This window comes from Ailuropoda melanoleuca, chromosome 6 (assembly GCF_002007445.2).
Source record: "Ailuropoda melanoleuca isolate Jingjing chromosome 6, ASM200744v2, whole genome shotgun sequence".
NCBI classification, from domain to species: Eukaryota; Metazoa; Chordata; class Mammalia; order Carnivora; family Ursidae; genus Ailuropoda; species Ailuropoda melanoleuca.
The window spans coordinates 104,924,963-104,949,979 of record NC_048223.1 but is presented as its reverse complement, the minus strand read 5'-3'; the positions used below and the strand labels follow the sequence as shown (position 1 = coordinate 104,949,979).

Sequence of the window (25,017 nt, the reverse complement as noted above, 5' to 3'; positions counted from 1 at the left end):
ATGGAATGCAGTTTCTGCCACAGTCATCACCCCAGGTTCCTCCAGGACCAGGCAATCAATTAGAAAAATACTCGTGGAAGAAGGAAAAGGGTGGAGGCAGCAAGGCTGGTGCGGGACGGAGCAGTGGCGTGCAGGACGACTTAAATTGTTACACACTACCCTGCAGCTTTTCTCCTTTCGCCACCCCTACCGACGCATATGCGCACATGCATATACATGCACCTACACCCGGGCATGTGCACATACACACCGCATGTACACATACACACGGGCATGCGCACATACACACCACACGTACACATACACCTGGGCATGCGCACATACACATATACCCGGGCATGCGCACATACACACCACATGTACACATACACACGGGCATGCGCACATACACATATATCCAGGCATGCGCACATACCACACCACACGTACACCTACACCTGGGCAGACGCGCATACCACACCGCACATAGACGTATACCCGGGCATGCACACATGTACACCACGCATGCACACACACCCGGGCATGCGCACACATGCATACACAGCTCGAGTGTGCTATGAAAGACCTGTGACTTCAGCTTAATTGCTGCTTCTTTATGTCCCACACAGAGGGCGGTGGTGATGATGGTCACCGTCAGAGAACAGCTTGGCCCCGCTGTGGTTTTAGGAATCCACCCACCTCCCCATGTTGCTGCCGGGGAGAGAGAGGTTCGGGAAGGCAACTGGTCTTTCTTCCTTTTTTTTTTTTTTTTTTTTTTTTTTTTTTTTTTTTTTTTTTTAGTATTTTATTTATTCATTTGAGAGGGAAAGAGCTTGAGAGAGAGCACAAGCAGAGAGGAGGGGTAGAGGGAGAGGGAGAAGCAGACTCCCCGCCAAGCAGGGCGCTTGATCCCAGGACCCGTGGATCAAGACTGGAGTGGAAGGCAGCCGCTTAAGCGACTAAACCACCCAGGGGCCCAGCGGGTCTTTCTTCTAACAGGTGTTTAAAACATACTGGAAGCTTTTATTACCTCCATAGACTAACCATCACTTGGGAGTCTAGAGAAACCCAGTCTGGGGAGGCAAAAGCACTGGTTCTTCAAGTCTGTTTTTGATGCGTCTATCCATGGTTTTGTCAAGCACCAAATGTGACTTACTAACTCCCTGCCTTCCTACACGGCCCCACACTCAGAATGGCCCTGAAGATTTTAGAATGAATTATGTCCTTCAGACACCCCGTTGAAAAAGAAGTACAAAGTAATTATCTGCTTCGCAGTAAGATCAGCCAGGATAATGCACTGGCCCCAGCTGAACTGGGTGACCTTTGGAAGGGGCAGTGCAGACAGAGTGTGGCTCGACACACGTGAGGGTGACTTGAGGCCCTGGTCCTCCTTCAAAGATCCAGGCTTGGACTGGATCTAATTATTAGATGAGACATGGATGCCAAGGTAAGTCATCCGTCTAATCAGTGGGTAACTACTTTTGGTTCCAAAAGGATATAAGTGTATTTTCCAGGTACATTAAACCCCATTGTTGTTGCACATACTTTCATGTACAGAGGGTCAGATCACGTATCTTAATTAGCACAAGTATACAAAAACCTATGTTGAACCTAATTTGACATGCTGAGCCTATGACAGATGTTAGACCTTGCCAGAATATAGGGAATTCAGTGCATTATATAAGATCTTATCTTTTTATTGTTTTTTTCTAGTTATCACGGAAACAGTAACTACAAGACTTACATCTTTACCGCCAAGTAAGTGACTATCTAAAGCTTTCTTCTCAGTAAGGCATGTGTGAAGGCACATGTAACCTTTCCCATAGGTGCTTACTCTTCAGTTGAGCAAATCCAAAATATCTGAAATCTCTTTTTTAATAGCTGTAGTGACCTTAATTTATATACCACAAAATCCACCAGTTTGAAATATACATAATTCAATGGTTTGTTAGTATTGTTAACTTTAAAAATAAAATGGCCAGTTATTTTACCAGTAAAATATGGGTTTATTTGGGAATAGTGAAGAATCACAACCTGGAACAAGCAAGCTGAGACAGAACCACCGGCAAGTGCAACAAACAAAGGAGAGGAACATTATTTTATGGAGAAGAAAGAGGAATCTGAGAGGTGTTGTTTAAATGAAAGACCATTGGAGGAAAGCTAGAGTTCAGGGTGATAGCTGGTTCCTCATTGGCCAAGGCGCAGGTGTAATAGATTTCCTGTGGGAGATGCAGTGTACGTCTTTCCCTGTTGGGCCCTGCTGATGACTCTTTTCCGTTGAGGGTTCTTCTGTTGGGTCTGTAATTGACATTAAGTGGCATGGCTCCCCTTCCGACATCCCCTTCCAGCATCAATTCACTTTAGCGAGGTTTCCTTTTATTAATTTTCACAGTATATTTACGGAGTTGTGCAGCCATTGCAACAATCTAATTTTAGAACATTCCATCACCCCAAAAGGAAACTTCATGACCATTAGCAGTCACTCCCCATTTCCCCTCCACTCTCCCCAGCCCCCCCCAGAACCACACATCTACTCTCAGTCTCTACAGATTGACCTGATTGGACACTCGTATCAAAAACCTTATCCTGCCTGAGCATAGGGTGGGAGAAAGGAACCACCAGTCGGGCTTCTGTCTGTGTCCACTTGTTTTCTGAGGAGGTCCTTAGGTTGAGTGGATTCTATATTGGAGAACTGAACCCTAAAGCTACCGTTGCACCTGCCAGGCAGCCTGGCGCATAGAGGATGGGGACGAGAGGTCAGAGCATGACAGGCCGCCACATGGAACACCAGCGACACAGAGCTGTCACTCACCCCTTCAGCAAGTCTAGTGGCTGCCATGTCTGTGGCACTGACCAGGCAATTTCCAAAAAGCAAGCCCAACCCACGTCCTGGCCTCACAGAACCTTTCATCACTCAGCTGCCTTTTCTAATACTTTAGTTTTCCTAAAGAGCCACTTACTATGCTTCACCCAGAAGACTTGCCGTATAAATCGGGTGGGATATTTGCTCTTAATATTTCTATCACAAACAGAGTATGGCAGCTTGCACCTGCAAAGGGACCCCAAACCAGCAGGGTGGTGGGTGATAAGCCAGCGGTGGTCTCCACAGCGGAGCAGGAGGGGATCCCCTGGCCTGACTCCGCCCATAAATTGTCACCTGCTTCTTGTTTGTGCAGAAGGGGGAACCAGCAACGGCTATGCTAAAACAGGCTCTCTTGGTGGAGGGAGCCGGCTGGAGAAGCACAGCCTGACCCATGGCAGCAGTGGGTACATAAACTCGAGTAAGTGCCTGCTGGTGGAGGGACTGGGGGAGAACTGATGGGCAGGGAGAGAGGGACCCGCAAGGAGAGCGATGGTCACGACTGCTTGTCATCCATTCCAAATGCCCCAAATTGTTGTGTCACTGACACACATCCCAGCCAAAGTGATACTTTAAAAATCAGCCGCATTTGAAGCCTCCTTACGATGGGATCAATTTTCATTAAGTCCGCATATAAATAACAATACTCAAGAATGCTTCGTGGGGAGGTGGCTCTTTTCCCGCTGAATCACTCTCAAGCCATTTCTTTTAGGGAAGGGTGTGTGCACAAGAGGGTTTACAATTTGAATTAACAACAACAACAAAAGAAACTTAACGACTCGGTTACTCTGCTCAGGGAGTCTAGTGACGCACATTCCATAGAGTTTCCACTGGGCAAGCATCCAACACAGGCCCATTGTTCCCAATGAAACGCTCTTTCATGGTAGCTTTCAAACCGAAACCACACAGAGCAAAGCAAAACAAAACAAAACAAAAAACAAGCACACATATAACCCCTGAGGCTATTTAAACAATCTTGGATTGACACTGAAAAAGAGGACCCAAGACACACAAATAGCCCGTTGGCCAAGAGGAGCGGTTGCTGTGAGCTGTCGAGGAACGCCTCCTCGTCAGATTGTGTTCTGGTCCATCCAGCCATGAGTTACGGTTAAATGCCAGGCCCTCAAGAAGAATCCTGCCAGAGCCTCTCCATTGCCATGTGTAGCCATGTCCGCAAAGGACCCCCTGCTTCCTTCTGTGGTCAGCTGGGGAAGGACCAGTGGCCATGATCCCACCTCCCGTTTCTGAGCCGCCGTGGCAATGCCGGGGTAGACCGTGTCAGCGGTGTCCTCGGAAAGTCCTCTGGGGCCTTCGTAGCGCCCTCTTCTATTGTGAACAGCCTCGGTGTAGTCAATGTAACTGCAGGCCAGTCTGAAGCGCTGTGGGAGTTGATGCTTTTCCCTGCTCGCAGGTGGGAGCACTCGAGGCAACGCCTCCACGTCCAGTTACAGGAGGGCTCACTCCCCTGCCTCCACTCTGCCCAACTCACCGGGCTCCACCTTTGAAAGGAAAACTCACATCACCCGCCACGGAACATACGAAGGTATCAGTCCCATATTTTTTTTATTTTACATTTTATTATGCTCTTTTTAATTTTATTTGAGAGTGAGAGTGAGGGGGCAGGCGCAGAGGGAGACAAGAGTCTGATGCTTAACCAACTGAGCCACCTGGGCACCCCTCAGTCCCACAGATGTTAGAACTACTCTCTCCCCCAAAGAACTTCACTCATCCTTTGAGTATGGAATTATTAGCCACCCCTGTTTAGCTGTTTCTGCCCTCACCTTTCTCTTTACTCTTATTTTGATGTGGTTTGGAGTGTTGGGGTCTGGAGCCAATAGCCAAGAAAGAATTCTTGAGACGTCTTTAGTGCAAAATGGTGGTTTTAGGATGGCCCGGGGATAGGACCTATGGCCAGAAAGAGCTGCTATCCCAGGATTATCAGGAGCAACTGATGATACACTTTGGGGTTGGGGGGAGAAAAGACAAAGGGAAGTTCCAAAAGGATTTTCATATGCTAATGAAGACTCACCAGATACTTGAGGCCTGGCTATTGTCAAGCTAAGGTGGTTTTTCTTTTCTTTTCTTTTCTTTTCTTTTTTTTCTTTTCTTTTCTTTTCTTTCCTTTTTTTAAAGATTTTATTTATTTATTTGATAGGGAGAGAGAAAGAAAGCACAAGCAGGGGGAAAGGGAGAGGGAGAAGTAGGCTCCCCACTGAGCAGGGAGCCCGATATGGGGGTGGGGGAGGGGTCGATCCCAGGACCCTGGGATCATGACCTGAACCCTGGGATCAAGACCTTAGCCGAAGTCAGATGTTAGACCAAAGGAGCCCCCCAGGCGCCTCAAGCTACAGTTGTTTTTCCCTCTAGCAAGGCATTGACAGTAAGACAGTTGGGAGCTTCCTGGAAGAATGTTATACTCTGCCTGCCTCAAGTATTCGGTATTGGGTTATGGGTTATAAGGAAATTTAATTTCATCTACATTTCCTTCTGCCTTTGTTTCCCACATCAGTTTCATTTCCTTTATAGACTCAAGTTACTTGGAGATTTCATTGACTTACCCACCCCCTTATTCGTTCATCCATTCAGTATTTTATCACATATCTACCGTGTGCTTAACACTGTGCGGAATGCCTTCCTGGACACCGTAGGGGTCGAGGGCAGGCTGGCCCAAGACAGGCCACTCTGGCATGAACACTCTTTTGAGTCAAAAGCAGTCAAGGGGCGCCTGGGTGGCACAGCAGTTAAGCGTCTGCCTTCAGCTCAGGGCGTGATCCCTGCGTTATGGGATCGAGCCCCACATCAGGCTCCTCCGCTATGAGCCTGCTTCTTCCTCTCCCACTCCCCCTGCTTGTGTTCCCTCTCTCGCTGGCTGTCTCTATCTCTGTCAAATAAATAAATAAAATCTTTAAAAAAAAATGCAGTCAAAACCCAGCAGATTCAGGAAGAGCTCTTACCTCCCCCTCAACTGCCTGCTTGTACGAAGAAGGGAGCTATTAACAGAGATTCCCCTACCTAAGACACATACATAAGGCAATCTTTGTTTTCCAACCATCTCCTCTCACCTTCCTGCTCATAGTGGTCTTTCTGCCCTTTGTATCCTCAGGCCCCTACCCCTCTCCTCAGCTCACACAAGCCTCACGTTGCCTGTCTCTGGAATTTCCATGTCTATGTGGATTCCCTGTATGTACAAAACTGAACTTGATTTTCTTCTTTCTCCTGTTAATCTGTCTTATGTCAGTTTGATTCTTAGTCCAGCTAGAAAAATCCTGAAGGGTAGAGGAAATTCTTCCTCTCCAACAACACTTAAATGACTTAGACGTGAGGGGCGCCTAGGTGGCACAGTCGGTTAAGTGCCTGACTCTTAGTTTCAGCTCAGGTCAATTCTCAGAATCCTGGGATCGAGCCCTGCATCCAGCTCCCTGCTCAGTGCAGAGTCTGCTAAGATTTCTCTCCCTCCACCCCTCTCCACATGCACTCACTCTTGCACGTTCTCTCTCTATGTATAAAATAAATAAACAAATCCTTTAAAAAAGGATAAATGAATTAGACATGGCTCTTGTCTTCAAGTTGCCTCTGGTCTAATAAATAAGCAAGCTGACAGATAAAAACTGGGATGTAAAGTTGAAGGGGATGAGTGTTTCCGGCTGAGTCTTCAGGGAAGACTCCGTGGGGAGGTGACCCCTGAGCTGGGCCTTCAAGATGTGTGACGTTTGATGCCGGTGGAGAGGGGGGCGCTCCAGCCTGCGGTGGGCCCACTCCGCACACAGCAGGCAGGGTGGTGCTGACGTGAACACAGCTGGAGGGGCTCAGATTCAGGACTGGCCTGTGATGTTTGGCCTCTATTCTGCAACAGTGAAAAGCCACTGGGATTTTTGAGTAGAGAGTCGGTCCTCTTTGAGGTCCAGGACAAGAACTCCGGAAGCCATGTGCAGGAAAGAGGCTGAACATGGTGACAGATTAGATGATGCTTGTAGTCAAGGGCAAACTTGCTGGGACTAGGGCGGTGGCAATGGGAGAGGAAACGAGGAGTGGGAGACGGAACTGATGTTTGACAATTGATTAAATATGAGGGGAGAGGGAGGGGAAGGAGTCTGTGCCCCTGAGACTCAAGCACAGGTGTCTGGGTCCACGATGGTGCCAGCGATTGAGAGGGGGCGCCGGAGCAGGCCCCACGTGCACGAGCCCAGTAATGCTCCCAGGTGAGGGTCCCAAGCAGGGAGTGGGAGTGGGGTGCACAGCATGTGAGCTCTGGGAAGAAGTCGGGCAGGATACCCCGTTCGGAGCCATTTACAAAGAGGTGTTAATAGCAGATGGAAAACTAAGGAACCAGCCAAGGAAGGAACATGAAAGCAGAAGGAAGCAAAGAAAGATACAGTTGGGGATGAAGGGGAAGGAAGAGCCAGAGCACACAGGAGAAAGAGGAGTCTTGGGGGGAGGAGAGCAGGACCCAGGCAGAGACTTGGAAGTCAGTGCAGGAACAAGCTCGGGGTCAAGAAGCAGGAGTCGGGAGGAGGACATTTGGGTTCAGTTCCTAAAGTCCCCGCAGTGCCTGGCGACTGAGAAGTCTGGTGGGAAACAGACGAGCCAGGCAGCAGTGGGTTTGACCATGACTGGAGAATGGGTCGTGGTGGTGAAGCAGGACTGAGGGATGGACTCCCCAGTACGTGATTTAAGACCCAGAGCTGCCAGGGGTCATGGGGGAGGGTGTGAGCAAAATCGGGGGGAGGCGGGTTGTGTCACCACAGCGCTGTGAGATGCAAGGCCTTCCTGGGGGCTGGTGCCGTCATTGTAATGGGGTCCACGTTCGGCACGTGCTTCACAAGGCCCGTGACACTCCAGTGCTGACAGCACATTTATTTCACCAACACCAGTACTGGGAAAACTCAGTCAAGGGCTTAAAAACAAAAAAGAGAAGCAAACCTCCTGGTTTCCTGTGTCCAAAGCCTTCGCCACCCGAAGTCGATCAGTGATCAGGGTGAACGGCCACAAGTGCATCCAGCAGGCCTGGCCTATTTCAGGAGCGAGCCCGCCGCCAGGCACCGCGTCCTCCTGGCCGCTCAGACGGGGCCGCTGCGCTCCTTCCTCCTCCGGAGCCCCGCCTCGCGTGGCCATGTGTACTAAGGGTTTTCTCGCTCTGCAGGGAGCTCCAGTGGCAACTCTTCTCCGGAGTACCCTCGGAAGGAGTTCGGTAGGTGCTTTCCTCATTTTCTGAAGGGAGGGTCAAAGGTTCTGGGGAAATGCCTGGGGTCAGGGGTGGGGGGACACTGTGAGTTCAGTGGCTCCTTTGAAAGGACTTTGACCCCTGCTGATCAGTTTTTCTGTCGGCTGCCTTAGCTGATGCTTGTGAAGCTACCGAAATGGCAAGTTAGTCCCACGAGAGACTCGCACTAGGACAGGGGAGCCCCTAAGGCCAGGCAACAATTGTAGGGTTTGTCCTTCCACGGGATGCGCAGAGACCTCCCAGCAAAGAGGAGCAGGGGTTCGCATCGCCCGTGGCGAACATCCCAGCACGTCTGCCGCAGCGGGCTGCAAAGGGGCACATTTGATGCCAACCGAAACCCCGGGCTGTCTCTTCACCTGGCCTCGAGTTTGTGGTCCATGTTCTGGGAGTCGCACCGTGCATATGAATCGATATGGTCATTGTACAGTGATTATAATTTTACTTCTTTGCATACAGCAGGAAGACCAAGGCAGTCTCTAACAAAAAGCTAAAGGGAAGATCTGGCTGTTTATTTGGTTTTTGTTTTTTTAATATATTTGGTTGGTGTAGACCACCAGCCCCAACAACTATGACTAGGCTTCCAAATGATTAGTTTCGTTAACGCTAACGTGTGAGCTAACTTAACCTTCATTTCGCTAGCGCTCTAAATGCATCAGAGCCTTGCAAAACTCACTCTGCCCTGTGGCTATGTGGTCATCGTTATTAAGCATCCATGATCAAACTCAGGTGGTTGCGGTTCACTGTGGGGCCAGTGATTGAACTCTGGAAGCCAGGTGGGGGCCTCCACTGTCCACGTTCCGTCATCTGGTCCTGAAGCCGAGCTTCCAGGCGGGGCTCCCAAGGAGGAAGTGGGAGGCACAGGGCTTGAGCTCCGGGAAGAAGGCAGGGCAAGACACTCAGTTTGGAGTCCTTTACAAAGGCTTTACACAGTGTTAGTAGAGACCTAGGGGAAGGCTCCCATCTGGATATAAACGCACAATGAAAGCTCTCTCTTCTCCCCACTCAAACAGACCTCCTTCCAGGTCAAAAATACCTAGTGTGCCACCTCTTCTATGCCTAAGATTACTTTTCTTTGTTCCTCAGCATCTTCTTCAACTAGAGGAAGGAGCCAAACACGAGGTGAGCTCTGTGGCTGCGTTCGGTTCAGGTCATCAACAAGTTTTTTCCTGAGCATCTAATATGCATGTCTAGACCTGAGCCAGAAAATGGGAGGAGTGGAGAAGCATAAACAAGGCATGGTTCCTGCTTTCAGGGAGCCTACAGTGCCCTGGGACTCTTCCGTGGGCCCCATCAGGATGGGAAGGGTAGTTTGGGGCACTGATGTAACATGAAGTGGAAGCAAGGACACAAACACCTGGTAACTGCCTGGGGAGTGGTTCGTTCTGTGGATTATGACAGTGCTGGCCAACATCTGGTTTCACTTGGAATCTCCTGGTTGACTTTAACAAGATGCATTGTAATTGCCTTTATGTAGTGAAAAATGAACAAAAGTCCTTTTTTTTTGTACACTTTATTATTTTTTTAAATTTTTTTAAAGGTTTAATTTATTAATTTACTTGACAGAGAGAGAGACAGCCCGCGAGAGAGGGAACACAAGCAGGGGGAGTGGGAGAGGAAGAAGCAGGCTCCTAGCAGAGGAGCCCGATGTGGGGCTCGATCCCAGAATGCTGGGATCGCACCCTGAGACGAAGGCAGATGCTTAACCGCTGTGCCACCCAGGCGCCCCAGTCCTTCTTTTTCAAATTATTCCAGGGGACAGAGGGGTCCATGACAGTTTTGCCCAGTGCACGTCTGCCCATGCATAAGGATAAGCTCTAGGAGGGAAATGGGGTCCTGGGGAGAGCTGGCCCAGATGCATCTGGTGAGGGTGGGAGCAGCAGCGTGTCCAGGCTGTGCTGAAGGCAGAATTCTGCCCGGGCTCCGGTAGCTCTCCGTGATCACTCTAGACTTCCAGGGGCCTTATTGCATCAGTAACTCATAAGTTAGGAACACACCAACCACCCACAACTTTAGGCTAATAGTTGAGAGATGTCAGCGGGCCACCTGAAGCTAACTGATAATGTCAAACCATCTGTTTCCTGCCCAGAGGAGGCGCAAGTGGCTAAGTAGAAGGTGTGGGTTTTAGATTTCTCTCCCAGGCATCAGAGACCCAGGCAGCAGGAGAGCAGCTTGGTTTGAGCAGCTGGGAGATGGGCCCTGGGAAAGGGGTCCGTCATTGCTGCTGGTGATCGAGCCTCCCGCTCAGGCTGCCATCTCATCAGGGCATCTCTAGGTGCTGGGAGGTGTGCAGTGGGCAGGTTGGGGGGTGGGGACAGGGCCTCTCCTTTTAAGCAGCACTTGTTCTGGACACACTTAGGTTTCCTGTTCCCAGGACAGGTCTCTGAGCCGCCCACATTTCTTTCTGCTGCTCAGAGCTCAGGGTCGGGCTCTGTGATCCAAGCCCCTTCATTTATACCTTCTCCATGTCTTCCCTGTACAGAAAGTGAAATCCGAGTCCGACTGCAGAGCGCGTCCCCTTCTACCCGATGTAAGTGGTCACCGTCTGTCTGAAAACAAAGGATCTGGGAATCCAGGGTCACCATGGTGTGTGTGTGGGGGGGGGTCACTCGATCATCAAACATGTCAAAGGGTCTTCTGTGAGAGGGACCCTGGTTGAGGTGCCAGGGGTCAGGAGCTGAGTTCCTCCTGTTCTCTGCTGCGGATAGGGTGGTAGTAAACCAACCCACCATGACCTTTCTGGAAGCTGAAGGAGCAGGGAGCCAAAGAAACCCTCCTGGGTCAGCGTCCCTTGAAAGGAGACTGAAGGTTTTGTGGGATGCCCTGACATAAGACATTTGAGGAACCTATGCTCAGCCATTGGAGGAAAGTTCAGTGTGGCCCCAGCAACAGGAGCAGGAGGGGACCCGATAGAGTACATAAGGTTGGAGAAGAATCAGAAGTAAGTGCAGTGTGAGAGGTTTTTTTTTTTTTTTAAGATTTTATTTATTTATTCGACAGAGATAGAGACAGCCAGCAAGAGAGGGAACACAAGCAGGGGGAGTGGGAGAGGAAGAAGCAGGCTCATAGCAGAGGCCTGATGTGGGGCTCGATCCCATAACGCCGGGAGCACGCCCTGAGCCGAAGGCAGACGCTTAACCGCTGTGCCACCCAGGCGCCCCAGAGAGTTTGAACTTCCCAGTCCCTGTGATTTGACATTTTGAAATGAACTCGACTGATAGGGTGGAAGCCGAGTACAAGGAGTAGGAGGAGAAGGAGCCGGGTTGGTTGGCCCAGGAATCAGAGACAGGGGATGGCCCAGAGAGCTCCGTGCCCTGGGCCATGGGGCTCCGATGCTGTCTCCCCAGAGTCCTTCCTGTCTGGGCGGGGCTGAGCCAAGGATGGAGCTTTTGGGGAAGGGGGTGCCTGGGCAGTCCTCCGGGACGTGTTGTGTGCAAACCTATCTGTCTCTTACTCGCTGCCCTCGCATGATACCTTCCTCCTCTCCTAACTTGTCCCGTGGGGAGGCACAGGGAGCTGGCATCCGTCGGTGACCTACGAACAGGTAATAGTGGCCAAATGGACTTGAACTCACGCAGAGCAGCAGACTGTTAAGGAGTTATGGGCCACAGATTCCTTGTGACATTCCAGAGCCTACAAGGTCAGGGACCTGGCATTCGAGGTGCCCTGGCAGGGGATGAGCCCACTGTTGAACCATTTGTTTCAAGGGATCTGGTTTGTCTCACTGCCCTGGGTGTAAATCCCTGAGTCCCCCAATCCAGGATGACCGGGTCTTCCAGCCACAGAATTCTCCCTGTGGTGCCTGATGAGGTCTAATTAGGAAATCTAAGCCGAGGACCTCTCCGTGGAGGCGCTGTATTGATGAGGCCATTAATACTACAAAAGTACCAGCTTGATAAGTGCCCTAAATTGACAAAATGCAAAAATTGTAAGGCTGACCAAAAATATCCCAGCATGTGAAGCGGTTGCTGTCCCCCCTCCTATGCAGGATACCATTAATGTTCTTCCCACTGCGGTTGGACTCGGGAGAGACTCCTGGGCCTCATGGGAATGCGGGGATTACCTTACAGGGACGGAATTGGATGATGTTAAGCGTCTGCTCAAGGGGAGCCGCTCAGCCAGCGTGAGCCCCACCCGGAACTCCTCCAACACCCTCCCCATCCCCAAGAAAGGCATGGTGGAGACCAAAATGGTGACGGCCAGCTCCCAGTCGGGTGAGTCCCGGGGTCCCGGCTGCCGTGGAGGGAAGGGAGTGAGGGGGCTGAGTTGCCCCGGCCCTGGAATTCAGCCGCGACCTCACAAGGTACCGAGCGGTCGCGCTTCGTGCTGCGTGACCTCGTGGGCTGCACCCTGTCTGCTCCACCATCCCGTGAGCATGTAGCTGGGCTCTGGATCCCAGAGATTCTCGCCCAGGACATTCTTGACCTCTCTTGGGAATGTGTTGCCTGGGTTCTCCAAATGAAGACTACAGGGGGCACTTGTAGTATTTTCATTCATTTATTCAGTGAATGTTCTGGGCCTCCTCTATGTGGCACTGAGGAGAAGCCAGACAGATGAGACACAACCAGTCGTGGAGGTGAGGGCCTCTGGGGGAAGCCAGACCCATAACCAGGAGATCACAGTCACGTAGGATGGGTGTTGTGGAACCCTCTGAGATCACATGCTTACCAAGTGCAAGGTGGGTTCTGGGCGGGGGTGGGGGGCAGAGAGATGAAGAGCCGATCCTCGGAGCCAGAGGAGGAAAGAAGCCCGTGGTGCTATGATGTAGAGCTTTCTGTCTTTCACTCCTGGAAAGAAGAGAAAATCCTTGAGATCCGACCTTTCTCTTGTCTTGTAAATATAAAACCAAACCTCCAACCTCGGGGCAGTCTTTCGGACCTGCATGGCCAGCTCCCCCTTGCACAGTGAAGAGGCAGGATCGGCTTCAGATCTGAAGGAGCACCAACCCCCTCGCTGGGGCGGAGTGGCCCTTGGGTCCGGTGGGCACGTGGGGATGGTCACGGGTGCTTTCCAGGGGAGGCTGCCCTCGGCGCAGGGTGGTCACCCACCCAGGCCTTTGCTGTCTGCGCCTGCCGTGTACCTAGAAGTCTGTGTGGGATTGTGGCTCCCAGGCATCTGGGAAGGTGGAATCAGCAACAGATGGAGAGGCCATTGGTCCCCACCACTCTGGCACACCAGGAGTGGGAAGGGGATCTTGGAAAAATAGGCAGACCCCAGAGTAAAACTGACCTACTTCAGATTTCACCAAGAGCCAGCAAGAATTTCTAATACAAGAGATCAAGGTTTCACCAGCTCCAAGGTTTTGGATGGAAGTGGGCTGACCAACTTCCCTGGACTGAGGGAGTTCCCGGCCATGGGACCTTCAGGACTAAAGCCAGGAGAAAGTGCTGGCACCCCCGCTCCACCGGGTCACCCCAGCACAGAGTGCCGGTTCGTCTCTCACTGGGGTGTGGGCGTGCCTGTCCGATTCCAGTGTCCGGCACCTATGATGCCACCATCTTGGACGCCAACCTTCCCTCCCACATGTGGTCTTCCACCTTGCCGGCCGGGTCCTCCATGGGGACCTATCACAACAACGTGACAACCCAGAGCTCGTCCCTCCTCAACACCAACGCCTATTCTGCAGGATCCGGTACGTGTACAGGGCACTTCCCCTCCCACCCCTGAGCCCCTGGCACCCTTACCTAGAGCCAAGGGACCCCTCTGGTGTTGACCCTCCCCATGGCTTCCCCAAGGGGCTTTTTTTTTTTAAAGATTTTATTTATTTATTTAGAGAGAGAGAGAGAGGCAGTGAGAGAGAGAGAACACAAGCAGGGGGAGTGGGAGAGGGAGAAGCAGGCTTCCTGCTGAGCAGGGAGCCCGATGCGGGGCTCAATCCCAGAACCCTGGGATCACGACCTGAACCGAAGGCAGATGCTTCAGCACTGAACCACCCACCCCGAGGGGCTTTCTGGCGTCCCAAGGTTTTCCCAGCTGAGCTCAGTATCCAGGTGTTTGTCTTGGTGGGTCTGCTCTACGAAGGACGACGTAGCACAGGGTAGCACCTAGCTTCACTCCACGTGGATAAAACTGGGCCATGAGCGCATCAGTTAACTTTTTTGGGCTTCAGATGCCTTCTCTGCGAAGTGGTGACTCACAAGAGGGGCTTTGTCTGGACGCCGTGTCCACTTGAGGCCTGACCACCCCAGGACCATCCCTTGGCTAGGACCCAAGGCACACCACAGACAGTTTGGTTCTGTGTTGCAAGGCAAGAGCCCAAGATTTTCCTAAAACCAGCAATGTAACAAAACCTAGTAATGCAGCCCTGCCCTTCCTCCTGGGGCTTCTGTGCCCCTGTCCCCCACCCACCCTCTCCAAGTTCTGGGCCCGACATCCCTCTCACTGGCCTTCCTCCTCCCCTGCAGTCTTCGGAGTTCCAAACAACATGGCATCCTGCTCTCCCACGCTGCACCCCGGGGTCAGCACCTGCTCCTCAGGTCAGTGCCTGCCAGCTTGCGTCGCCTTTTTCAGAACGTTTGCTTAAAAAGTTAGCAATCCTCCCTCCTGCTGAGGAAAACAGTGGTTTCCGCAGAAATGTCCTTTCTGCCCCCAAGCGTGATGGGGCATGAAAACCTCCTGGTGTCCCTCGTAATGGGAGAACTGGGAACGCTGGAGAATCTGTCCTGTGCAAAGGCCTCCATCATGGAAGTGATGGGGGGGGATCCGGGGGCTGCCTTGAGCTAAGCCTCCCCCCCTGCCCCCCGCCATGCTCACCTGTCCTCCATTGCTTTCACAGTGTTCGGCGTGCAGAACAACCTGGCACCCAGCTCATCCACCCTGTCCCACAGCACGGCCACCGCCTCCGCAGGTCTGTAGCCAAGGTGTGGCGCTTCGGCCCGGCGGGGACACCTCTTGGCAGCTGTAACTCACAATCTCCCTTTTCAGTAACTGAACTGGAGGGACCAAAATGTCTCTAAAAATCAGTCAACCTTTCTCACCAAAAAAGCAGCCCCCCACCTCCCAACCTAGAGATGCCAACCTCTGTCATTTGCTGGCTCAGACATGAGGGACACCACAGGGGAGCCCATGCTATGGAGTGTCACCTGTATATCCCTGTCTCACTGCTGCACTGGCCCAGGTCAGGCTGATTTTATGGTGCATCCCTGTGCAAGCCTGGGCAGGGGGAGCAGAAGAGGTGTGGACCTTAGCCTTTGCCCTCAGCTTGCTTACTGTTTACTGGGCGTAGAGAGTCTAATACACATGAAACAACTGGGCATCTTACAAGACAGGACGAATCCAGTTATACAGAGCAGGTGTTAGGGTTATAGGAGTTCCGAAGGGAAGGAATCCTAGGAGGACTTCATGGAGGAGGAGGAATTTTGGAATAGTTCTAAAAGGATGAGGATTACACCAAAGAAAAGTTCATCTAAATTCATTACTGCCCCTGTGGCTGGAGAGAGTTGCCTTCACTATTATTGTTCATTTTATTATTCTTACTGTCCTCTTCTTCTCACCTGGAGAGGCTGCCTGGCTGCGAGGGCTGGTCAGGCTGCTTCTGAGCTTCGTGGAGCCGCCCTCTCACCCTGGCCCTGCTCGCTCAGTGGCTCCTTTCTTGCAGCGTATGGTGTGAAGAAGAACCTGCCCCAGAGCCCCGCCGCCGTGAGCACTGGCGTGTCCACCTCTGCGGGTGAGCGCTGTCCCCGGGTGCCGAGGGAGGCTTGTGCAGAGGGAAAGGTGCTCCGCACTGCCACCTGCTATATGGGAGGAGAGGTAGAACCCATTGCCCGTCTGAGGTCTGTAACTGTGACTCACCCCAGAGTCCTCCCAGTTGTCATGACGGAGCAGAGATGGGTGTGCCCCTGACCCTACGTTGGCTTTCCTGTCCAGGGGCTGGGGCAGGGAGCTCCACCCTCCACACCTGCCTAAGGTCAGGCATTTGCACGCCAGTCCCCAGCGGTGTCTGGAAGCCCCCAGCCTGCTTCTGTTATGTGTCCCCCAGGCTAAGAACCAGGGAGCCCCTTAGAAGCTACCACCCCACCACAGACACTTCCAACAGGTCCTTTATCCACTTGGGCTCAGCGCAGCTGGGGTGTTCTTTCCTCCATCGCTCTGATCCTGTTGCTTCCTTCTATTCGACAATTTGTTGATTCAATAAAGATTTACTGAGCACCTGCTTTGTAGGAGACGCTGTCTCCGTGCCAGAGCACAGGCGCGATCAAGGCGACTAGACGCCCGCGCTCACCAGGCTGACCGCTGCAGGGGAGAGGACGGGTAGACAAGGAGACAAGTACAGGAGGGGACGGCAGAGAATAACACCCCCTGGAAGAAATGGGCGGCTCCCAAGAGACAGGAGTGTGTGCACATTAGACCAGGTGGTCAGGAAGAACCCCCCGCCCCCGGCCTCCAGGATGGGAACCCTCGAGGCTGAAGGATAGAAATGAACCCATCATGTTAAAGACATGCCTGCCTGACGAGGGGACTGTGGTCTTTTCTCTAAAGATCCTGTAACATCCGGGTGGGAAGACAGCATCAGAGGTCAGCCGCCCAGCCCTTCTGGCATTGACCTCCTGATGGCCAGGCCCAGCCAGGCAGGGGAGAGTGCCTTTGGTCCCCAGGAGGCTTCTTAGTAACCCCTGTCAGCAAGAGCAGGAGGCCCGCAGACGTACCCACTGATCTCTCTCTTTCCCTCTCAGCTCTGCTCTTCCTCCTCCTTTCTCTTCTGCTCATTTCTTCCCTCTCCCTTGTCATCCTCCTTATCGGCTCCTTTTCTCCCCAGCCTGTACCACAAATGTCCAGAGTGATGATCTCCTGCACAAGGACTGCAAATTCCTGATCCTGGAGAAAGACAACACGCCGGCCAAGAAGGAGATGGAACTGCTGATCATGACCAAGGACAGCGGGAAGGTCTTCACTGCTTCCCCGGCCAGCATCACTGCAAGTACGAGGGGGGAGGGGGTCGCGCTACATAGGTTTCAGAAGAAAGGCAGACCCTGCAGGAGACCGAATGTCCCAGCATGGTGGTTTGAGACCTTTTAATAAGAAAACCACAGTCCCCCCATTCAAATGAAGAGTGCCCGCCTGAATAGTGTGTTCCAGGATCTAGATAAACATTCAGGAAAATTCTGGCAAAACACTCCCAGAGGGGTCTTTGGGCAACAGGAAGTGTAAGCGCAAGCACAGACGTGGGAGATTAACCCAGGAAAGCTGGGCCCCCTTCCTACCCAGGGTCCACGCAGGAGCCGCTCTGGGGCAGGCGGGGACTGAGGACAGAATACCCCGGATGATCATGGCCCATGCGCACAGCTTCTTTTTCAGATGATACCCTCAAGAAGGAAAAGCAAGCTGCCTACACTACGGACACGTGCCTGGTGTCAGAAGCTAACGGTGAGAGGAGGCCTGAGGCTGTCCCTCTGACCTGGGTCTGTGTGCCTCTCATTTATCTTCCGAGACCTCGCTACTCAGAGCGCAGCCTCTGGCCCTGCGGGACAGGCGCCACCCAGGAGCCTGTTAGAAATGCAGAGAGCCAGGCCCTGGCCCCACAGTGGTCTCGTGGGTGCGTGTGTGTGGGTGACTGCCTGCAGCAGACGCTTTCCCGGGGTGTGTCCGACGTCTCCGGTGGGATTGTTTCTCTCTGTTTACTCCCATCATTTTCAGAACTACTACTAAATGCTTTACAAAGCTCTTGCTATGTTTATTTTTTTCCTTCCCAAATATTTGGATTCTCTCCCATTAACTGCGTTTCTCCGCATGCTCTGGGCTGTGTAGACTCTCCCCAGATCACTGATTTCAGGGCGGTCAGTAAAGGAAGAGAAAAGTTGGGTCCTAGAACATCTTTTCAAAATGCAAATGCAATCCATTATCGTCTTCAGCAGGCCTGACGCTAAGGAAATGCTTACTTTGAAGACTTACATTTTAGGGGTAGAAGTGGGGCTGTGGAGACAAAAGAGCCTTTCCAAAATCCGATGAAAGCTGTCAACAGTTTTCCCAGGAAACTTCACCCATGCCCAGAAACAGTCAGTGGTCAATAAGCAGGAGGGGCTCCTGCGCTAGCCCCCCACCCCCGCCCCAGGTGAGGACTGTGTTCACAGTCCCTGAACCAAGAAATCAAAAGTCCTTTCTCATAAGCACATTTATCATTTGAATGTGAATGTCACCCCTAACGTGGAACTCCAAAAATGTCTTGGGCTTGAAAGATTGAAGGTCACAAGAAGGTTAAGACCCTGCTTTCCCCCGCCCATTAATTGCTTGTCAAGCCATGTCTTTCTCGATGGAATTGTTGCAAATACCCCATCAGGAGGACTGAGTGAGTGAGTGTCGCTGCCTGGTGCTGCTTGGATGGCATATTTCCCTCAAGTTCTGCCCACAGTCAGCTCACAGGCTATCCTGTGTGCTCCTGTAGTTGAAAAGCCCAGGTCCAAACCTGCGTTCTCGGTGTTTGCCTTCCAGGAGATGTGAAGACTGTGTCCACCAAGGGCAAGGCCGCCTCTGCAGGTGGGTGACACCAGCAGGTCCTGCAGGGACAGGAGCTGACGGGGTTGGTGGTGATGAATGGAACAAATGACCGCCCCTCCCCCCACCTGCAGCCACGCCTTCCCCTGAAGGCCTGAAGGCAGCAGGGTGGAGGGCGGCAGAGGCAGCAGGGGACGCAGGCTGAGGGCTGGAGCAGGCCTGCAGAAGGCGCTCAGCTCTGGGTGGCGTCCAGGGCGCAGGGTCTCCCAGCAGGCCAGGAGCCCCCGTTGTGTCTCGCAGAACCCCCTGCCTGGGCTTCAGAGCGCCACTGAGACCCCACGCACATCTCCAGCCCTTTACTCTTAACTCACTTGCTTCCACAGTCTTGAGAGAGAAATAGGCAAGGGTCATAGTCCATTGTAGACACTAAAAACCCTTTTCACTAAAAAAAAAAAAAAAGTTTCCTGCCCCCCCCTCCCGCCTTAGGTGCTGAGTGTAATTCCAGGCACCGCAGGGATTACAAAGAAGGAGCAGTGGGAGCGCTCTGGGTTTGGCCATCATCAGATGCAGGAGGTTGTAGCAAATCCGTGGTCGTTATCCAGCTTTTTAAACTCCGCGCTGCGTCCTGTGCTAACCACCTTCCGTGCCTTCCGTCCTCAACAACTTCCTGAGGAGGAGGCAGGCTTTTAACCCCATCTTATAAGGAAGGAAGCCGAGGTGAAGGGACTCCTGCTGGCGCACACCCGGCTGGTCAGCGGGTGCTCTTCGCCAGCCAGGGCCTCATGTTCCCCTGGGAGCCAGTCTCCTCCTCCATGGCGCTGCCGCCCCGACCAGCATTCACTCAGGCCCCTGGGAAGTCCCCAAAAGCCAGAGAATTTGGAGCAAAGAGGCACGAGCCTGCTGTATTCCCCTTCCCCTTCCTCTGTCGTCCACAGAAATCCACAACTACAAGCACCGGGGCGTTGGCGGTGTAGGCGGCAGCGGCGGCGGCGGGGGCGGCGGGGGCCCGTGGGGGGCGGCGCCAGCTTGGTGCCCCTGCGGCTCCTGCTGCAGCTGGTGGAAGTGGCTGCTGGGCCTGCTGCTCACCTGGCTGCTGCTCCTGGGGCTGCTCTTTGGCCTCATCGCTCTAGGTACGTGACAGCGGGGGCCGGGCGACAGGCCCCACTGCCCGTGCAGTCCGCACATCCCGAGTGTGAAGGAGGAAGGGACCAGAGAGGATGGGTGCAGACCCCTTGTTACTGCAGATGAGCAAACTGAGGCTCCAGAAGCACCTGGCCGGGGTCCCAAAGCCGCTGGGCAGCCGAGCTGGTGTCCCGGTGTGGCTCCCAGCCCGGGCCCGCAGTCCCTGAACAGCCTGCTAGGCAAGCATTTGGCTGCCCTTGCTGACCAGGCCGGGCCTTCTTGTAGCCCCTTGGCTCTTCACCTTTCCCACGCCCCGTGTGGGTCTCTGCGTGGCCTCTGGGCCCCGCCCCAGGGAGGAGGAGGGGGCCTGCGCTGTCCCAACCTCACATGAAGGCCGACTCCCAGGCCAGGTTTCTCCAGCAGTAGTCGGGACAGGTGCCCTCTGGACGGATTCCATCAAGATGTCCCTAGAGTCCCAGGCGGGGCGCGCCCGGCCCGGCTGACGCCCCGTCCCCCCACCCCACCGCCCCCGTTGCAGCGGAGGAAGTACGGGCGCTGAAAGCGCGGGTGGCCGCGCTGGAGCAGAGCCGGGGCGGCGTGCTGCTTTACAAGGACACGGTGGAGCGCGCCAGCAAGGACCGGCTGCAGGGCGCTGCCCCGGGCGCGGGAGCAGGCGCGGGGAAGCTGGGGCTGGACGGCCACAGTCAGGAGGAACTCTGGCTGTTCGTGAGGGACAGGCTGATGGCAGAACAAGAAAGCGGTGAGCGCGGCGCAGGGCAGAGCCCCGGCCTCCCACGCTCCTCGCTCCTGGTTGGGTCCGCCTGGGGACTGGGAGGGAACACTGAGGCCGGTCTAGGAGAATGGCACCAGGTCACACAGCTAGTCCACCTTAGAGTCTGGGTGCTAGTGCCTGCCTCCATTTCTTCCCCGGTAGCACGGCAGTCCCCCTCGTGTGTGTCTGTGTGTGTGCACGTGTGTGGCCCACACAAGATGTGCCACTAACTCCAGGTGTACCTTCCCTTGTAGGAAATCTCCGAGGAAGCCCCGGCCCGAAAGGTACTGGGTAGACTGAGCCCTGATCCTAGTCTCTTTTCCTGCCCTTGCACGGGGGTTTCTGGGTGGAAATTTTCCAAACGGAAGGATGAGCAGTGGAAACATCTTACCGTATCTGTCAGGACGGTTGAGAATGGCCCTGGGGTGCTCACCCCATCTCACAGTTTTTGTATCTTTCTGATTTTAGGTGACATGGGAAGTCAAGGCCCTAAAGGTAAATCAAATGTGGCGATTTTGCCCTGAAATATTAGTAAGGGTTGGTTTAAGGCAATTGGCTAGGGTCGGAGTCCCACACACCCTGTCTTCCTGGCCAACTCTCCACGTGTAGGACCTGCAGACCCTTGGGCTTTTGGAGTCAGGGGTTTGGTAACAAAGCAGTGCTCTATGTCTCTGGGGCAGCACTGTCCCTCGTCCCTCCTCAGGGGTCTCGGGACTTCCCTAACAAGGACTCGGAATGCACCAAGGGCGTGCATCTCCCTCAGCTCCAAAGGACAGCCCAAGGGTCTGCTACTCTACACAGTCCTTAGGGAGCTTTCTAGAAATACAGATTCCTGGGCCCTGCCAGGGATCCAATCCCAGATGCCAGGAATCCAATCCTCTGGGATTGGATCTCTCCTCGCCCAGGGGAGGGGATGACCCAGGTCAGGAACCACCACTGCAGGTGAGCAGTCTGCTCCCAGGGGTCTTAGCTGGGGGAGGCTGGAGGTGACCCCCGGCAGTGGGAAACAGGGCTCCTGTGGGGGAATCCAGTAGGGGCAACACCACCCGCCTTCAGGGAGAGGCCAGTGTAGCAGGGAGGCAGGACACAGTCACAGGAAAAGGGGCCCCACAGCGTTAGTTGGGGAACAGTCGTGCGCTGACTTGCGTGACACACATTCACATGCCATAGGAAATGTATCTATTTCCTCAGCAACGTAGTTTGACAACCAGTGGGACAGGCCCGTGGGCAGAAGAGGTTTCTGATCCCAATGACACAGCAGCACCCCTTGATCTAGCTGAGTGGGGCTCACAAACGTCAGTGTGTAGGAGAACGGCCAGAAGATGCTGGGCCCCGCTCCCAGAATCTCTGATTCAGCAGCTGTGGGTGCCTCCAGGAGTCTAGGGTCTTGATCACCGGGTGGTTCTGAGGCCAGCATGCATGGTCCATTCTGAGAACCAAGATGACAGGGCTGGCCCTCCATCCCCAGCTTTACCTCTCTTCCCAAGAGAGCCCAGTGCAGGAATGGGGGTTCCTCCACCTGATGGCCTTCCACTTCTCTTCCTGGGTCACTGCATGCACCCTCTTCCTGAAGCCTCCAGCTTGCAGGCCGCACAGCCCTCCTGACCGTGCTGGCCATGAGGGTGGTTGGTCCTAGAGTCCCTGACTCTCTGGTTGCCATAAAACACATGACGTTAAATTTGAGTTGCAGATAAATAATTTTTCACGATGTAGATGTTGTATTAAACAGACTACAAATATACTCAGTGTTCACGTGCATCCTGTATATTTACTAAATTCGGCAATCCTACCTGAGTCCTACTGGTGGCTCTTGGAGGTAGCAGGCCCGAGTCCTCTGACTTCTTGCTTTTCTCTCTGTCCTCACAGGTGACCGAGGTCTCCCTGGGACTCCAGGTGTGTAACCTCTGATGACGTTGCTCGTGTCGCGGGCGGCTCAGCCCTGGCTTCCGGTTCTGGGGGAAAACAGGGCTGAGGTATTCTTGTATCTCCACAGGCATCCCTGGGCTCTTGGGCCACCCGGGTCCGGAAGGACCAAAGGGACAAAAAGGCAGTGTGGGTAAGAACCTCTGTCCATTCTTGTGTTGCCTTATTCATTCATTGATTCAGTAGGTGTTTTTTAAGTGCCTGCTGTGTGCCATGCTCTGTTTCAGGAGCTGGGGAGACATTGGTGAGCAAACCAGAAACCCACGCTCATCTTCGGGTTGGGGAGAAAGCCCACAGACATGACAAATAAGTGAAGCACAGAGCAGGGTCAGACGTGGATGGTGAAACGGGAAAGACAGAGCCAGGCAGGGCGCTGGGAGCCCCGAGGGGGTAGAGCTAAATAAGGCTGTCAGGGAAGGCCTCACTGAGAAGGTGTCTTTTGAACGGGCTTGAACAGACTTGAAGGGAGTGAGGGAGCCGGGGCTCGGAAATGTGGGGGGAAACACTCCAGGCCGAGGGAGCGGCCCCAGGCCCTGGGGCGAGGGTGCGCCGTGGTCAAGGAGCAGTGAGGGGGAGGAGGGAGGCCTGGCCGGAGCCCACCAGAAGCCCGAGTGTCCGGTGGAGGCGCGGTGGGCCTCTTGATCTTGTGGGGCCTCGGAGGCTGTGGTAACACTTCAGCTTTTCCTCCCAATGAGTTAAGAAACCATTTGCAAGTTTGGGGCAGAAGGGGTTGTGGTCCATTTGCATTTCCTAAGGGTTGTTCTAGCTTCTGGGTTGAGCCTGGGCTATGCGGGGTAAGGGGAGGAGCCGGGAGACCGGTGTGGAGGCTCCAGGCAGGCGTTCTGCCGGCGGGATGCAGCCGACGGAGCCCTGAGCCATGGCACAGGGCCCTAACTCTGAGGTGGCTGTTCCTTCCTTTAGGAGAGCCGGGCATGGAGGGACCCATGGGCCAGAGAGGGCGAGAAGGTCCCATGGGACCTCGCGGTGAACCAGGGCCTCCTGGGTTTGGAGAGAAAGGAGACAGAGGTAAGAGGCTCTTCCTTCCTCTCTCCTTTCACTCGCCTTTGCTGAGCACCTGCCTCAAGCCGGGCTCCGTGGTGGGCCCTGCAAAGACCCTGCTTTAACGAAGAGATGTGGGCTGGGCTGTGGGTTCGGGTGTGAAGCTAAGAACCCTGCAGTGCTCAGAATCCACGAAGAATGTGGTCACGTGGTCATGGGGAGAAAGGGTCTTCCCAGGAGGGCTGCGCTGCGTCAGGGCCGAGGTGAAGCGCTCAGGGAGCAGGGCCGGGCTGAAGGCAGAGTAGGGCGCGGGGACTCCAACCTCTCATGGCTGGAACTAGGCAGGGAAGGAGACACAGACCCAGCCCTGGAGGAGGTGGGGAACATTTTACAATTAGATTCTTAACCGTGAGTCTGCTTTTATCAGGGGAAACCGAGCACAGACACCAGAAATGCTCAAAATGCCAAAAGATCAGGAGCAAGAAGCTTTATTTTTAGCTTCACTTTCCCTTAAAAATATTGTTCAACCAGGTGACCAATACTGAGCCCCTGCCAGGTGCCAGCCAGGCCTCCTGGAGCACAGAGGCAGGGCAGAAACTGAAGGTGTGTGCAGATTCGTGGCCTCAAGGGGGTGTCAGATGGATCAGAGACCACCAGCAGGCTGGGAGGTGTCCCCCCAAATGACACTGCCCACCTGGGTGGGCAACCAAACTGAGGGGGCCTCTCCTTTCTCCCCAGGGGCTGCTGGTGAACCCGGTGTTCAGGGCCCACCCGGCGTCCCAGGTTCTGTGGGTCCCAAAGGTAAGTCAGGTGCCAGGACAGAACCCAGATTTGCCACATCCAGGACCAGGATGGCTCCCAGAGGTCCAGGCACTGGGATCCCGGCAGCCCTGAGCTACTGCCCCAGGCCTGTGCAGGGACCGTGGGCCCAGAGAGTGTCCCCCCACAAAGGAGTCCCTGCGGGTCAGGACTGGGGCTGTATTTTTGGCTTCATGGACATTTGGGACCATGTTTCCATCTCTCTTCAGTGGCCCTGTTATGTGGTCCTAAGTAGGTGGATGGGTCAGGAAGTCCACAGTCAGACAAGTTCCTCACCTGACTCGCACCCAGAAGCACTCGTTCAAAAGCAACATGTCTGGACAACTCAGGGCAAATGGGGCCTTCTCAGCTTGACACCCATCTGGCCAACTCTCCTCCCTGCTGCCGCTGGGCCCGGATGTTTTACTCTGACCTCGAAGAAGCAGGGGTCTCTCAATCCCACCAGCTGCAGCTGCCTCCCTAAGGCGAACTTTGCACTGGGGTCCTCCTCAGACCCACTGACTAGGGGTCAGCGGGAAGTGAGCCCCACGCCTGCTCTTCACTGCGGGGCCGGATGTCCTGGTTTGCGCCTTGCCCCTGATGGCGGTTGTCTTGTCCTCCTTCTCAGGTTCCAGTGGTTCTCCTGGCCCACGGGGTCTCCCAGGTCAGTGTGCTGCTTATATAAATGGAAATATATTTCTGGGGAAAAGAAAGGGATGCCAAAGGGAAAAACCTTTTTAAAGCAAGAAGTAGTTATAAAGTGAGACTTCGAGAGACCCAAAAGTCCCGTCTGTCCGTGTGTCTCCTAAAGCTGAGGTCAGGTTCCCAGTGGCTCCAGTGAGAGCCATTCCGACCTGGCTCCGGCAGCTGGCAGCTTCAGCAGCACGCAGTCCCTGTCCTGCCCCTGAGCAGAGTCCC

General features: G+C 53.9%; 1 protein-coding gene across 2 annotated transcripts in view; it reads left to right on the top strand.

The window, feature by feature from the left end:
• The window catches only part of COL17A1 (collagen type XVII alpha 1 chain), a 50,536-nt gene that overhangs the window by 6,501 nt on the left and 19,018 nt on the right, over positions 1–25,017 (top strand). The window contains exons 3-25 of one of the 2 annotated variants that reach the window (XM_034663236.1): positions 1,693–1,737; positions 3,156–3,260; positions 4,251–4,382; positions 7,980–8,027; positions 9,144–9,179; positions 10,540–10,587; positions 12,128–12,271; positions 13,531–13,689; positions 14,462–14,533; positions 14,833–14,904; positions 15,655–15,723; positions 16,813–16,974; positions 17,352–17,420; positions 18,483–18,527; positions 19,421–19,615; positions 20,146–20,367; positions 20,634–20,663; positions 20,848–20,874; positions 22,246–22,272; positions 22,373–22,435; positions 23,224–23,328; positions 24,040–24,102; positions 24,728–24,763. In XM_034663236.1, the coding sequence (XP_034519127.1) occupies positions 1,693–1,737; positions 3,156–3,260; positions 4,251–4,382; positions 7,980–8,027; positions 9,144–9,179; positions 10,540–10,587; positions 12,128–12,271; positions 13,531–13,689; positions 14,462–14,533; positions 14,833–14,904; positions 15,655–15,723; positions 16,813–16,974; positions 17,352–17,420; positions 18,483–18,527; positions 19,421–19,615; positions 20,146–20,367; positions 20,634–20,663; positions 20,848–20,874; positions 22,246–22,272; positions 22,373–22,435; positions 23,224–23,328; positions 24,040–24,102; positions 24,728–24,763 (1,974 nt within the window). Of the gene's footprint in view, positions 1–1,692; positions 1,738–3,155; positions 3,261–4,250; positions 4,383–7,979; positions 8,028–9,143; positions 9,180–10,539; positions 10,588–12,127; positions 12,272–13,530; positions 13,690–14,461; positions 14,534–14,832; positions 14,905–15,654; positions 15,724–16,812; positions 16,975–17,339; positions 17,421–18,482; positions 18,528–19,420; positions 19,616–20,145; positions 20,368–20,633; positions 20,664–20,847; positions 20,875–22,245; positions 22,273–22,372; positions 22,436–23,223; positions 23,329–24,039; positions 24,103–24,727; positions 24,764–25,017 lie in introns of both variants that reach the window. The other variant, XM_019809556.2, reaches the window with a different exon arrangement.